Below are 13,671 nucleotides of genomic sequence, written 5' to 3'. Positions count from 1 at the left end.
TGACATCAGATCAGCCCCTTCTCTACTAGCCTTCAGGAAGAGAGTCAAAACCTGGCTCTGGGAACAGGTTTTTGAAAATTAGGGCAATGCAATATTCCAAATATAGAATTATGTGCAATTTGACCTTAGAATAGCCTTAGACCTTGAACTCTGGATGGCGTGTTTTTAACATTGAATATGTTTAATCATGTCTAATATGTTGTAATTTTAAACTATTTTTAGGTGAATTTGTTGTTTTGAGGCACTGTGTATGTGCCATTGTAAGCCGCCTTGAGTCCCCCTGTTGGGGTAGAGAAAGGCAGTATATAAATATGGCAAATAAATAAATAAGCAGGTAAATATTTTTGACCAAAAATGGGTGACAGTGACTACATTGTCTGTAGCTTTAAACAGTTCTTCCTCAGTTCGTGAAGCAGGAGATTGCGGACAAGCATACAGATGTGGAGTTGTTTGTTCTGCTTCATAGTTGCACAAGGTGGAGGATTCTTTTAGGTAGTGCCATTTTGCCGGGTTGCCTTTTGATCAGCGCACTCCACTTCTGAATCTGTTCAGGGACTTCCAAGTTGCCCAGTCTTGGTTTGCCCCTGGACAAAGAACCTGGTGGGGGGGCATCCAATTGGGATTTCCTGGTTTAGCTGCCCAGAGGGACACTCTATCTGTTACTGAAGGAATGTTAAGAGGAGTGGTGGTTCTCATGAAGCTTTTCTTTGATTTCAGTCTATTGGGAGGAGGCTGATAGCCATATAGTGGATGGCTTTCACAGTGTTCAATCTTATTTCTCTCACAGTTAGCAGCAACTCCCCATCACACATCGGGGGTGGGGGTGGCAGTGCCAGCTAGCGTATAGAGTTTATCAACAGGTGTAGGATTGAGACATCCTGTGATTATTCTACCTGTTTCATTCAATGCTATGTTCATCTGCTTCTTGTGGGCAGACTTGTGCCAAACAGGGCAGACATACTTGACATACTTAGCCCAGCTTCTACCAACCTAGCAGTTGGAAAACATGCAAATGTGAGTAGATCAATAGGTACCACTCAGATCGGAAGGTAATGGCGCTCCATGCAGTTATGTCAGCACATGATGCCACATGACCTTGGAGGTATCTGTGGACAACGCTGGCTCTTTAGCTTAGAAATGGAGATGAGCACCAGCCCCAGAGTTGAACATGACTAGACTTAATGTCAAGGGGAAAGACTTGTGCCAAACAGGGCAGGCATACTTGGCAGTTGAGTAAGACAAGGCCAGGGTTGGTGTTCTTATTAATTTTGGGTCTGCACCCAATGCACTGGCAGTAAGTTTCCGCAGGATGTTATTGCGTACAGTTACTTTATGGCTGGTGTTCATGCATTATTTCCTATATGTTAGTGTTCGATTGTAGGTGACACCGAGATATTTAGGATGGAAACAATGTTTGAGTTCTTGGCCTTCCTGGGTAACTTTCAATTTTCTGTTGGCTTCACTGTTATGTAAGCAGAAATCACATACTTATGTCTTAGCAGCATTAATCTTCAGGTGGTTATCTTTATAGTAACTGGAAAGATCTTTCAAGGCATTCGTAACTTGGTTTTCAACCGTTTCAAAGTCTTTTGCTTGTGTTGTTAGGCCAAGGTCATCATCATATATAAAGCTCTTTGTGAGTGGTGGCTGTGGCTGATAGTTAGCAAAGATGTTAAACAAGGTCAGTACAAGAATGCTGCCCTGAAGTAAACCAATCTTTTGCCTCCTCCATCTACCAAAAGCATTGCCATTACGAACTGTTAGATTTGAAGTCCAAAACACCCGGAGGGCCAAAGTTTGCCCATGTCTGGTGTAAATGCACCACTAGATACATCTTTTCTTCTACTTGCCTTACCACCTTCTTCAGAACCTGTTTGGTTTTTTTTTTTTGTGAGATCATTTATTCCTCTTCCTAGTCTTTGGTAAAAATGAATCTACACTTAGCTAGGTGTCTGAATTAAAAGATCAGAGTTCATAGACATTAATTCAAAATGGAGTTATAAATCAACGAATCCCGTAGCAAAAATGATATGGAATCTCAGTTCATGTATGGAATTGTATTATGAAATATATACCAGAATGCTGATGTACAATTTGTATCCTTTAAAAAATTGGTTGCAATTTGTTTCTGATGCTTAGGGGAATTTGAACCTAGAAAGTCTTCATAGTGCCCCCATTCTTTGTTTGCTTTCACTTTTCTTCGTTAGGTTTTATACTTTGTGTAAACAAAAGCATTTGCTTTCATTTTCTCCATGAGATTAGTGTGATATAGAAGGCATTTTCTTTTCGTGGTTTTAGTAAATTTGAGGTATGCAAAATTTAGGAACAGATTATACAGCTTTTTCTTGATTATACAATTATCCATCAGCCCCTCTCATGTAAAAATTGTTTAAAAAGTTTAATTGGCGACTGTTATTAACATATGTTAAGAACTACATAATATTATAATTTCACATCTGTGAGTTCTCTGGCTTCTTTATTTAAACTGGTTCATTACATAGTTTTCAAGGCACAAAACAGATGATATGCTGGTTATATATTTAGGGCCTCTTTTGTTTTCAGTGTTCTGTGATGTTAAACAGCTTATTCAATCCATATTTAGTCAAAATTGCTCTGCTGAATTCAGCAAAACACACAAAATGGTTTCATGTATGTTTAACCAAGAGTAAATTCTACTATATTAACAGGAGTTACCCATTATAAATTATATTTAGGTTTGCAATCTTGCACTGCAATTGTGTGGCAGGTATTTGACTGTAAACTACACTGAATATAGTGAAACTTACTTCTTGGTAATAGGAAGAATGGCTGTTTTTTCTCTTGCAAGTGGATGTTAGAAATGAGCTCCAGTTAGTAAATGGGTGATCTTTCAATATATAATTGATTTTTTATAGTAGAGGCATGCTATATTGAAGCCATCTGATGGAGGAAACCACTGTTCAGGTCATTATTCTTTTTCTTTTTAAAAATAAAATGAATAATAGGAAGGAGACGTTAATTTTTCAGGCTTTGCTCATGTTCCACACAAATAGCCTTAACATGTTTACCTTGAAGGAACTCTTGAAATAATTTTCAGATCTCAGGGAATCTCTAAGAAAGTGGTTTGGTGGTGGTGGTGGTGGTGATGATGATGATGATGATCTCTTGTGCAACCCTTAGCAACCTGTCACAGAACTATATGATTTTAGGGTGCCCTTGTTGAGAAAACCTAATCATGCAGTTACAGAGTAAACTCAATTTCGAATACGTGTGATGAATGGTGTCATGATATTCCACATCCCTAATGGAGGGCTTCTTTGGAAATGTGTTTTCTATTTAGTTTCTTTCTTACAGCAAATATGAAGCGAAGATCAGAACCTGAATATATTAGTCCACAGAAAAGACAGAAGAAGAGGATTGAAGAGTTGGGTCTGACCCTCAGCTCTACATCTGATGATGAAACTCAGCTTGCAAATCATGCAGCTCAAGGTAATTCAAGATGTTTTATTTGTGGCTTCCTTGTGTTCAATATTCCCTACTGTTTTATCATAAAGTAAGTCAGGCAAGTTCACAAATTTAGACTTTTATCTCTCAGTGAGCTGTTAAATTAAGTTTGGGGGCAACGTATAAGTGATCTAGCTGGGTATGGTTTCCATTGAGAGTATGACGTAGGCCTGCATTTGTGGAAAGAAGGCCATTAATGTGTTGTGCTCTTTTTAAACTATGTTGAATTCGGGCTTGTCCCCATGTAAGCTACCCTGAGTCCCTTCAGGGAGATGGAAGCAGGGTACAAAAATAAAGTTGTTATTATTGGTAAACCACTCCAATCCAAGTTTTTAGATTCAGTAGTAAATATTTGTTAGTCTTGTGATCTTTATTGGTCACCCTTGTTGTTTGTGGATAATATTTAATCAAGTATGGCCCTCATTATCCACTTAATCCAGATAAGTGAGGAGTATGCCTAATTATAAAATAGGGATTCAATATGCGTTTGATGTGATGATGCTACATTTGAAAACTCAGGTTGGCATATTCCTGACTTCAGGTTGGCATATATTACTGAATCTTGTTGTGCAGGTTTAGGTAGTGACCAATAGTTCATTTGCACTGTTCTAGCTGGTGTAGTTTTAACTACAGCACTAGGAGGGCTGCACTATGCCAACTAACGTCTGAAGGTGGCAGATGGGTAGCATAGGAATATGTCTACAGTTGGCACTTTCCATGAAGGTTCAAGTGTTATCAGTAGCCAGAAGTGCTTTTGTCCATTTTTCTTTGACTCACAGTTTGGAGCCTTAACTAGAGAAGGTAGATTTTGCCTCATGAAATCATACTTTGATTATTTCCGTGCTGGATTACTCTACTTAGGGCTACCCTTCAAGACTATTCAGTTGATACAGAATAGAGCAGTGCAAATATTTATCGGCTCAACAGTGGGTTGGTGGTTAATTTCTTTTCTTTTAGTTCGATGAAACCTATGGATCTCTCAGTAGAAATGCATGAACACAAAATTTTGTAAAAATTGATTTTCTTCACAAGGACGGACTATAAAAACAATTTTCCTGAAGAATTAGATGTCTCTTATTTAATACAAAAAGTAATGGCTAATTCCTGAAAAAATGTGAAGTAAATCTGAATTGTGCATATAACTTTATACTTTTAAAGAAAACCAAATCAAAGTTGTCTTTTATTTGAAAGTTAATATCCAGAATAATTAAAGTTAATGTTGTGCACTTTAACTGTAACAAAATATCTGGTAAGCCAAAGGTGAGGCTAAGAGTACTGTGGCAGATAGTTTTGTTTGGTGTGTCTTAGTCTAAGGCTGTATTCATAGACAGTGAATAACAAAATATTTGTGATGGTGAGTCTTCTTGCTACTTGTTTTTCAGAGTCCTCCACAAGCAGTAGTGAGTCTGATGGTGAGAACAATGAAAGGCGACCTGCTTTTGGCTCTTTTAGCAGTACATTCAATACTGAATCTCTTGTGGAAGGAACATCCTCTCGCTACTCCATGTATAACAGTGTGTCTCAGAAACTCATGGTAGGTCAAAGCTGTGTCCAGAACATGCTACTTTAAACCAAATTGGAAAATATGTGTGTCTGTTTATGCCAGGGGTCCTCAAACTAAGGCCCGAGGGCCGGATACACTTCTCCAAGGTCATTTACCCGGACCTCGCTCAGGGTCAACCTAAATCTGAAATGACTGAACAACACAACAACAACAACAACCACCGCGACCCTATCTCATCAGCCAAAAGCAGACCCACACTTCCCATTGAAATACTAATAAGTTTATATTTGTTAAAATTGTTCTTCATTTTAATTATTGTATTGTTTTTAAGTGTTTTTTGCACTACAAATAAGATATGTGCAGTGTGCATAGGATTTTTTTTCTTCAAATTATAACCCGGCCCTCCAACAGTTTGAGATACTGTGACGTGGCCCTCTGTTTAAAAAGTTTGAGGGCCCCTTGTTTATGCTGTATGTTTGGAAAAGCTTCCCTTTTCATACCAAGATATATCTGCAGTAGTCCTTCAGTCGTGGAAGCTCTGAATTTGCAACTAACAATTGTTTAGTTATAGCTTTCATTTTAAGAGTCTGTTTCTAACTTTGGCAAATATGAATAAAAGTGCTTTCAGAAACATCAACATCTCAGAAGGTGGTTTAGAAACAAAGAGTGTACACTATTATGGAAAGGTTCATATGGAAAGTATTCACTATGTATACTTCTACTCTGCCATCTTTTTTTCCCTTTTATCCTTCTGCACATTTGGGCACAAGACATGTAGGGGCTGGCTATTGTATGCCTTCAAGTCGGTTCTGACCTATGGTGACCTTATCACAGGGTTTTCTTTGCTAGATTTGTTCAGAAAGGGTTTGCAGTTACCTTCTGAGTTCAGCGAAAGTGTGCCTTGCTAAGTGGGTTTCCATGGTTGGGTGGTCTTCAGACTCATATTTAACGCTCAGACCACTACACCACAGTGAGCAGATATGAAAATTAAACTCATTATTTTAGAAAGTGTTAAAGCTCTTTTTGAGCTTTAATGTGGGTATGTCGGAGTAATTTAGAGTCAGACAGATGTACATTACAGACATCTAATAGAGCAATATAATATTTTCTTATAAGCAGTGCAGGCTCTACTATTCTTAAACTATGTCCAAGCTCTTTCTACTGCTTACACACACGCTCACCCCAAACACCTTATTCTTATGTCCTGTGGGCTGTCAGGATTTCAAGTATATTCTGAACTCAATAAATCTTTGATACAGACTTTTCTATAAATACAGGGTATTGTTTGGGGCCCGTGGAGTCCTGTTGCAGTCTGGCACTGTGTGATTTAACATCAGAGTGAGGGAAGAGGAAGCAAGAGAACTTTCAGAGACCCTTTTGAAATAACAGAATATTTTCTCCTAGGCAAGCACAGAAGATTTCATTGAAGTGTTACATAGTCTTTGTTCTGCCAGAAGGTTAGCTCATGAGTACCCAGATCTTCCTCTGGGCAGATTTGAAAAATTGAACATGGAACAATAGGGAGGGAATAGACATAGTGATGTTCATAGTAGGAATGATATATTAATTGTAACACAAAGATAATTGAAGCCTTATGTCTTGACATCTTTTTTCTGAGATGCATTGACAGTTGCATAGTAGGTAGAAGTATATGAAGTCTTTCAAGCCTGAATACAGTGATAGGTCACTATTGAATTTCAGCATCACAAAAATGTAATGAGAATGTATGGTCTCTCTGCTTTTAAAAAATATTTCTTCTCCTCCCTTTTTCTTCTTCATTTTCATGAGAACAAAACAAAAATTCATTCATGTTTAATTTTTTCATAATTTTTTAAATAGAAGAAATAAGGAAAAACATTAAAAATCAACGGAGTGAAAGCTTAGCAAAGAGATTGTATCTTTTATTTAACTCAGAAATGTTCTGTTTTCAGGGAACCCTATTCACAGAGACTTGCCTGTTAATAAAACCTTGTTGAAATGCAAATATTAATTTTAGGGAAATAAAAAACAAAGCAATGTAGTGCTTTTTTTTGGCAGGTAATAATATTTTGGCCTCCTTAGTCACCATCTACACTGCCATATAATACAGTTTGTTGTATGGCCATTGTTTGAAGATGTAATTTTAAATTATTTATACTTTTGCTTTAGCTTTATTTTTCTACTCATGTTGAATGACTTCCAAAGGTGACAAAACGATTCCATGCATCACATTTTAAATCACAATTGCCCAGTGAGTCCTTATTTATTTTGTTGGCTTGCACACAGATAGAAGTGTACGTACCTGCTTGCATATGTTATCAAATAACTTTTTATGTGTTTTCCACAGGCCAAAATGGGTTTTCGGGAAGGTGAAGGACTCGGAAAATATGGCCAAGGAAGGCAGGAGATCGTTGAGGCCTCCCAACAGAAAGGAAGGCGAGGATTGGGACTCACTCTTAAAGGATTTGATGGAGAGGTGAACATCAACTGGCAGGATGAGCCGGAGGTTTGTATGATGTCTTTTATTCATGGTTGTAGTTCCTCCATAAGTTCCTTCTCATATGTCCTAATCACCCACAATTTCAGGCTTTCTTGTATAATGGAAAAGTCTGATGCATTTCCCTTTTGTATTGCATTCTTGGCAGATGTCCATGACAAAATAATTTTGAGGATTTGCATCCTAAAAAACAAAGGTCGAATGTAGTGTTTGTCCTAGAGTGCTGAATAATTTAATAAATAGGAGTTGTTATTCACAACTCATGTAAATCTGATTAATTTCTGTGAGAAAATTTTGGCTAGGGCTGAGGTTATATTTAGCTCCCATGTCAATCTTTTGCATTCTACAGCTTATTTATTTAAGAATAAGAGATTGTGGCAATGGCAAAACATTTTCCTCTTTGTATATGGTGTTAAGAAATCAAGATTCTTAGAATCTTTATCTGAATTCATTTCAATTCATTATTCAGTTCATTATTTGCACTTAGCATAAAAACTATGTTGAGCTTTGATTTGAAGTCGGTATCCAAGCAGTGGAGGATTTGTTGTTGCTGCAATGCATGGTCCTCTTCTGAAACCCTCTTATTCTTATTTGTAGGCTACTGCTTATGAGCAAGTGGATTGGTTCCCAGAATGTACCACTGAAATTCCAGATGCAGAGGAAATGAAGGACTGGATGACGATAGGGAAGGTATTATAGTTGCACACCAAGAGAGAGCAATTAAGCACTGAATGAATTAAAAATCCAAAATGTTTGGTTAAATCCACAGATACTATTAGATAGGCCAAAAAAGATAGGAAAATAACTTTCTAAATGTGTAACTCCAAAAGTACACTTGATTAGATGAGATTAAAAATTATGGAGGCATATCAAAATAACGGTAGTTACATATTTTAAAAAAATTATTTAGAATTGCTGATGAGCTTCAAACTTTGCACTTTAATACGTGGAGCACCATGATCTTTTAATTAAATGTTCATAATTCAATGAATTCTTACTTTAGTTAAGCTTTACCAAAGTTGCTTAATGGTTATAGTGAAAATGAAACTGACCTTGGAAAACATCTGAACGTTACCAAAAAATTTACGAAAAAAATGGATGTATAAGCCCCACTTGCCTTGTTTCCAACAAACCTCGCAACCTCTGTGGCTGCCTGTCATAGATATGGGCGAAATGTCAGGAGAGAATGCTGGAACATGGTCATACAGCCCGAAAAACTCACAGCAACCCAGATTCTTACTTACTTTGTTGCATATTTGTCTTGTCTATATTCCAAGCAGCTCAGGGAGGTTTGCATGGTTCTACTTCCATTTTATTTTAACAACAGCCCTGTGAGGTTGGTTAAATTAAAAGTATTCCTTCTGCTGGTTCACCAAGTAAACAACCATAGGGGTCAGAATATAATGACTGATACTGTTTAAACCAATAAAGTACTATCCTCAGTAACCAGAACAATTCTTTCTATAGTCAGTAGAACCTTTTCTGAGTGAATCCCTAGCAGATATGTTGTATTATTTTTTCTTTCTTTTCACCCTGAATCCATAACTCCCAGAAAAATGGGTGAATTAATACACTTGGGTGTACTGGGACAGCTGCCCCTGTTCTTCAATGTCAGCTTGCTGTAGAGATAAGATTAATCCATGTAATTACTGCATTTGTGAAAGCTTTAGTAACTTGACAAGCTGTTCAAACACAACAGTAGGAAGCCACATTTTTTGCAGGGTTACTTTCATTTAGTAGGGAACTCAGCAGTCTAGCAATATTGCTCCTCAACATTTACATACATTGAAAAGCGGCAACATAGCTCCAAGTGTAAACAACAGCAGTGAGCCCCCCTTTCTCTGCCTTTGCAAGTAATTGCAAGTATCTTCTCTCTGAGTAGAAACGTGTAATTTTTCCTAGTGATATCAGGCAATTGTTTATTTATGTCAGCAATTTCTAGGGTGTTTATACAAAGCTGGTTTTCTCATTTTACCTGTGCCTCTGCATCTGTTGTGTGGACCTTGTAGCTATTCATGGGTTGAAAGCAGGAGTTATGATAGGTATATGCTCTCTATACATACTTGTACATGGTGGATCAAAAGTAATGGGAGTTGTCATTCACTAACATCTGGGGACTCAAAGTAGGTAAAGCACCAACCACCTTCTGCATCCACAGATTTTTTTTGGTCCACGTATTCAACAACTTTTTGAAGGCAACCTTAAGGCAGAAGTGGCCCTCAATGAAAATGAGTTTGACATCCCTGCTGTATTGGATTTGTTTATGCATGAGCACCATAGTTACGATGTTGCATAGTGAATCACACCTTAGCCCTGCCAGGTCCTACTTAATAGGAAACAGTCACTGACTGATGGCAGTCTGTTCTTCTGTTGCTTGGGAAGTGACTCTGCTAAGTTACCATATCTTCCCATGAATGTTCTCCAATGCAACAGAAAGGATCAAGGATACTGTTACAATTCCACTTGTGCAGGAGATTGCTTACATAAGGGGATGTAGAAATATCAGTTAGCTTTCTCCTGGTTGACAGAGGAATAGACCTTAGGCAATGGCCATCTTTACCATCTTTTTGAAGGACAGGAGGGAGGGAGGCTGATCTAATCTCACCAGGAAGGGAGTTCCATAACTGGAAGGCAATCTCTTTCGTTCCCACCAAATGTGCCTGTGACGGTGGTGGGGCTGAGAGCAGGGCCTCCCCAGAAGATCTTCGTCTTCATGGTGGTTCATAAAGGGAGATTCACTCAAACAGGTAAACTGGGCCAGGGCCATTTAGGGTTTTATAGGCCAAAGCCAGCGCTTTGAATTGTGCCATTTAGCAAACATGCAGCTAATGAAGCTGACGTAACATGGGAGTTGTGTGCTCCCTGTATGCCGCCCCAGTTATTAGCTTGGCTGCCTCTTGTTGGACTATTAGAAGTTTCCGAACAGTCTTCAGAGTCAACCCCACGTAGAGCGGGTTGCAGTAGTCTATCCTGGTTGTAACAAGAGCATAATTCACCACCCTTTCCAATGTTTTGTTTTCTAGAAGAAGCTGGTGATTGAAGATGAAACTGAATTCTGTGGAGAAGAACTTTTACAGAATCTGCTCCAGTGCAAGGTACATTTTGCTTGTTAAAAACCCATTTCACTTGAAGTAAAGTATTAGTGACATATATGCAACTTCAGAGCCTGGCTACTTTAACAGATTCAGGGGAGGTACCAAAGACATGTGTGCTATTGGTGTGATATGATGGGATAATTTCCAGACAAGCATTTATTTCCCAGAAAGTTGGTTTAGAGCCTGCTGAAGTAAAACTTTTGCTTGTTTCTGACTGACGGAAATGATGATAGTCTGCTATCAAAGAGAGCAATTTGTTGTTCCCAGATTCATCTACATCTATTGTAGCACTATAGAAAGAGTTGTAGCATGAGAAAAAAAATATTTCCACCACCACCAACACTATGCTATTTACAGAATGGTCTTATCTCTCACTAAACCCCCCCCCCCCATATTTAGATTTCTGCAGTTTGATAATGCTTATGATACAGGTGCATGAAAAATATCCTGCCTCATTGGCCCCCTTCTTGTTAGATGTGGCTTGTTTCTCCTTTTGACAGAGTGTCTTCGATGAGCTCGATGGGGAGGAAATGCGCCGCGCCCGTACAAGGTCCAACCCATACGAAATGATCCGTGGGGTCTTCTTCCTGAACAGGTCAGTGGAGGTTCTCCAATTTGCAGCCCTGAGGTCAGTAAAAGGGCAGGCTCTTAACAAGTGTCCAATTTACATTTCCAGAGCTGCAATGAAGATGGCAAACCTAGACTATGTCTTCGATTCCATGTTTACAAACCCAAAGGATTCTCATGGGGTGAGGCTTTCCCCCCTATCTGTGTATCTTAGATATCTTTACTGAAAGGGGGAAGTGAGGGGAAATCCTGAGGAATTTTATTAAAATAATTAGTGGCATGTAAACTGTTTCAGAACTTTAGTATTTGGCTTGGTTAGATGGGTTGAGACTCTACGATGTCTGAATGCTCTCATTTCTTTTTCGCAGAAGCCACTGGTAAAAGATCGTGATGCAGAGCTCCTGTACTTTGCCGATGTGTGTGCTGGCCCTGGTGGTTTCTCAGAGTATGTCCTTTGGAGGAAGAAATGGCATGCAAAAGGTTTTGGGATGACCTTAAAAGGACCAAATGACTTCAAACTGGAGGATTTTTATGCTGCCCCCAGTGAACTCTTTGAGCCATACTATGGTAGGCAGGCCGAGCTTGTATCAAGATTTGTCTCGGTGGAAAATTTTAGAAATGATTCTGTGCTAAGTCATTATAGTAACCTGTTATGGCCAGGATTAAATTCCTTACTTTTCCCATAGGTGAAGGAGGGATTGAGGGTGATGGAGATATCACCCGTCCCGAGAATATCACTGCCTTCCAGAAATTTGTGCTGGACAACACAGATCAGAAGGGGGTACATTTCCTAATGGCCGATGGTGTAAGTTCCTTCTCTTTTCTGTTTGCTCCTTGAGATACTGAAGTCAGAAAAATAGTCTTTGTGCATTATGATATAATGCAACATATTCAAAATATATGCCAGAAAATACAGTATATTTTGAATAGGTCATATTATATCATAATACTAACTTTTAACCCAGGAAAATCTTCTCAAAAGTCGGTGTTCGTCTTATAGGGGAAGTGCTGAAACTTCCAAGCCAGACTAGAGAATCTGTGGTCACTGCATATGGTAGGGGAGCTCAAAAACGGTCCCGGCTGCATCTCTGCCATATGTGGCGACTGTATGAAAGCAGCAAGGGCAGCGCTGTACAAGAATGGTAGAAGGAAATACATTCACCAGGATTCGTGGAAAGAGGTGACTTAATGCAGTCCCGATGACAAAGTGTGGGGGCACCTTACCAGGAAGGTGTAAGTGAAGGGCGGAGCAAGTTACAGGTGTCCAGGACAACCGGGGTATGGAAAAAAGTGATAGAGTGGCTCTGTGCCCAGAAAAACATGCTTCTTTCACTCATCTTGCCGCCCTTGTATCCTATTACTATACTTCCTTCTCTGCCTCTCAGATCTTGTTCCTGAGGTCTGCAGCAGATGCGCATGTGCGAGATCTGAGAGGCAGAGAAGGAGATAGGTAATAGGAAAATTACCATATTGAAATCAAGTCTGATTTTTTTTTAATTTGGCGTGCATTGGAAGAGGGGTAGTCTTATACGGCAAGTATATCCCAAACGCTGTATTTTAACTGGAATAATTGGGGGGCCGTCTTATACACCGAGTAGTCTTATACACTTGAAAATGCGGTAATAATATGCAGAGCTCATTGGAAAGAGTGTTACTAAGAAGAATAGCATGTGAAGCATACATTGGCAGTGGTTCCTTGCATGCTCCTAGTTTGTACATATTACAGAGATGTGAGATAAGAGAAGAATATATTTTTATAAGACCTATAATCCCCCCCTTTCAGATTTTGCTTTTGGGGTGTTTTCTTTCTCTGCCTCTTATTTTTTCATTCATCCATCTAAATGGTGGCCACTTTAGCCAAGTTGATCAGTTTATGGAAGGAGAGAGGAATATGGTGTGTTCAACATTTGATTCTCTATGTGTCTATTTTAAAAATATTTATGTCTCATACATTATCACAGGATGTCAGAGCAGCATGTAAATATAATCAATCGAAAAGAGATTAGGATAGTTTAAATTTAAAACAAAGGGAATAATTTGAAGAATCTAATATTAAGCATGTCATTTAATAGTCAAGGCATGAAATTTAGCAGTTAAATCAGTTAAAATATGTACTGATATGAGCAAAATCTTCCAAAGTCTTTGATAAAATATCTGGTACTGAAGAGGTAGCAATGTGTGTTTCAAAGAGGGGAAGGTCTCTGTGAATTATGATTGGTTGACATTTAGGCCAAAAGCTGGCAAAGTGAGTTGCAGATCTCCGTTATGGATAGCTTTGCACCACATTTCTTTGTTTGTTTCAGGGTTTCTCTGTGGAGGGGCAAGAAAATATCCAAGAGATTCTAAGCAAACAACTGACACTTTGCCAGTTCCTCACTGGGCTCTCTGTTATACGAACAGGTAGTCTCTTACTCTGTTTTGTCTTTCTCTATATTTCCTTTTTTTAGCCCATGTTATTCATGTGTTCTGTACTTTCCTATATTCTTGTTTCCTTCAAATGTAGCATATGTCCTGCAGGCTTTCAAAGTTGATTTTTCTGTTCCTCT

General features: G+C 38.7%; 1 protein-coding gene across 2 annotated transcripts in view; it reads left to right on the top strand.

Moving 5' to 3' along the window:
- The window catches only part of CMTR1 (cap methyltransferase 1), a 40,382-nt gene that overhangs the window by 1,220 nt on the left and 25,491 nt on the right, over nucleotides 1–13,671 (top strand). For both annotated transcript variants that reach the window (XM_060754075.2, XM_060754073.2), the window contains exons 2-11: nucleotides 3,334–3,468; nucleotides 4,866–5,017; nucleotides 7,314–7,472; nucleotides 8,061–8,153; nucleotides 10,487–10,558; nucleotides 11,059–11,153; nucleotides 11,235–11,307; nucleotides 11,494–11,692; nucleotides 11,812–11,930; nucleotides 13,429–13,525. In XM_060754075.2, the coding sequence (XP_060610058.1) occupies nucleotides 3,339–3,468; nucleotides 4,866–5,017; nucleotides 7,314–7,472; nucleotides 8,061–8,153; nucleotides 10,487–10,558; nucleotides 11,059–11,153; nucleotides 11,235–11,307; nucleotides 11,494–11,692; nucleotides 11,812–11,930; nucleotides 13,429–13,525 (1,189 nt within the window). In that variant the 5' untranslated portion in view covers nucleotides 3,334–3,338. The remainder of the gene's footprint in view (nucleotides 1–3,333; nucleotides 3,469–4,865; nucleotides 5,018–7,313; nucleotides 7,473–8,060; nucleotides 8,154–10,486; nucleotides 10,559–11,058; nucleotides 11,154–11,234; nucleotides 11,308–11,493; nucleotides 11,693–11,811; nucleotides 11,931–13,428; nucleotides 13,526–13,671) is intronic.

The sequence above is a fragment of the Anolis sagrei genome, chromosome 1, assembly GCF_037176765.1.
Source record: "Anolis sagrei isolate rAnoSag1 chromosome 1, rAnoSag1.mat, whole genome shotgun sequence".
Lineage (NCBI taxonomy): Eukaryota > Metazoa > Chordata > Lepidosauria > Squamata > Dactyloidae > Anolis > Anolis sagrei.
Note: the sequence above shows the minus strand (reverse complement) of the source record. Positions and strands in the feature narration are given on the sequence as shown.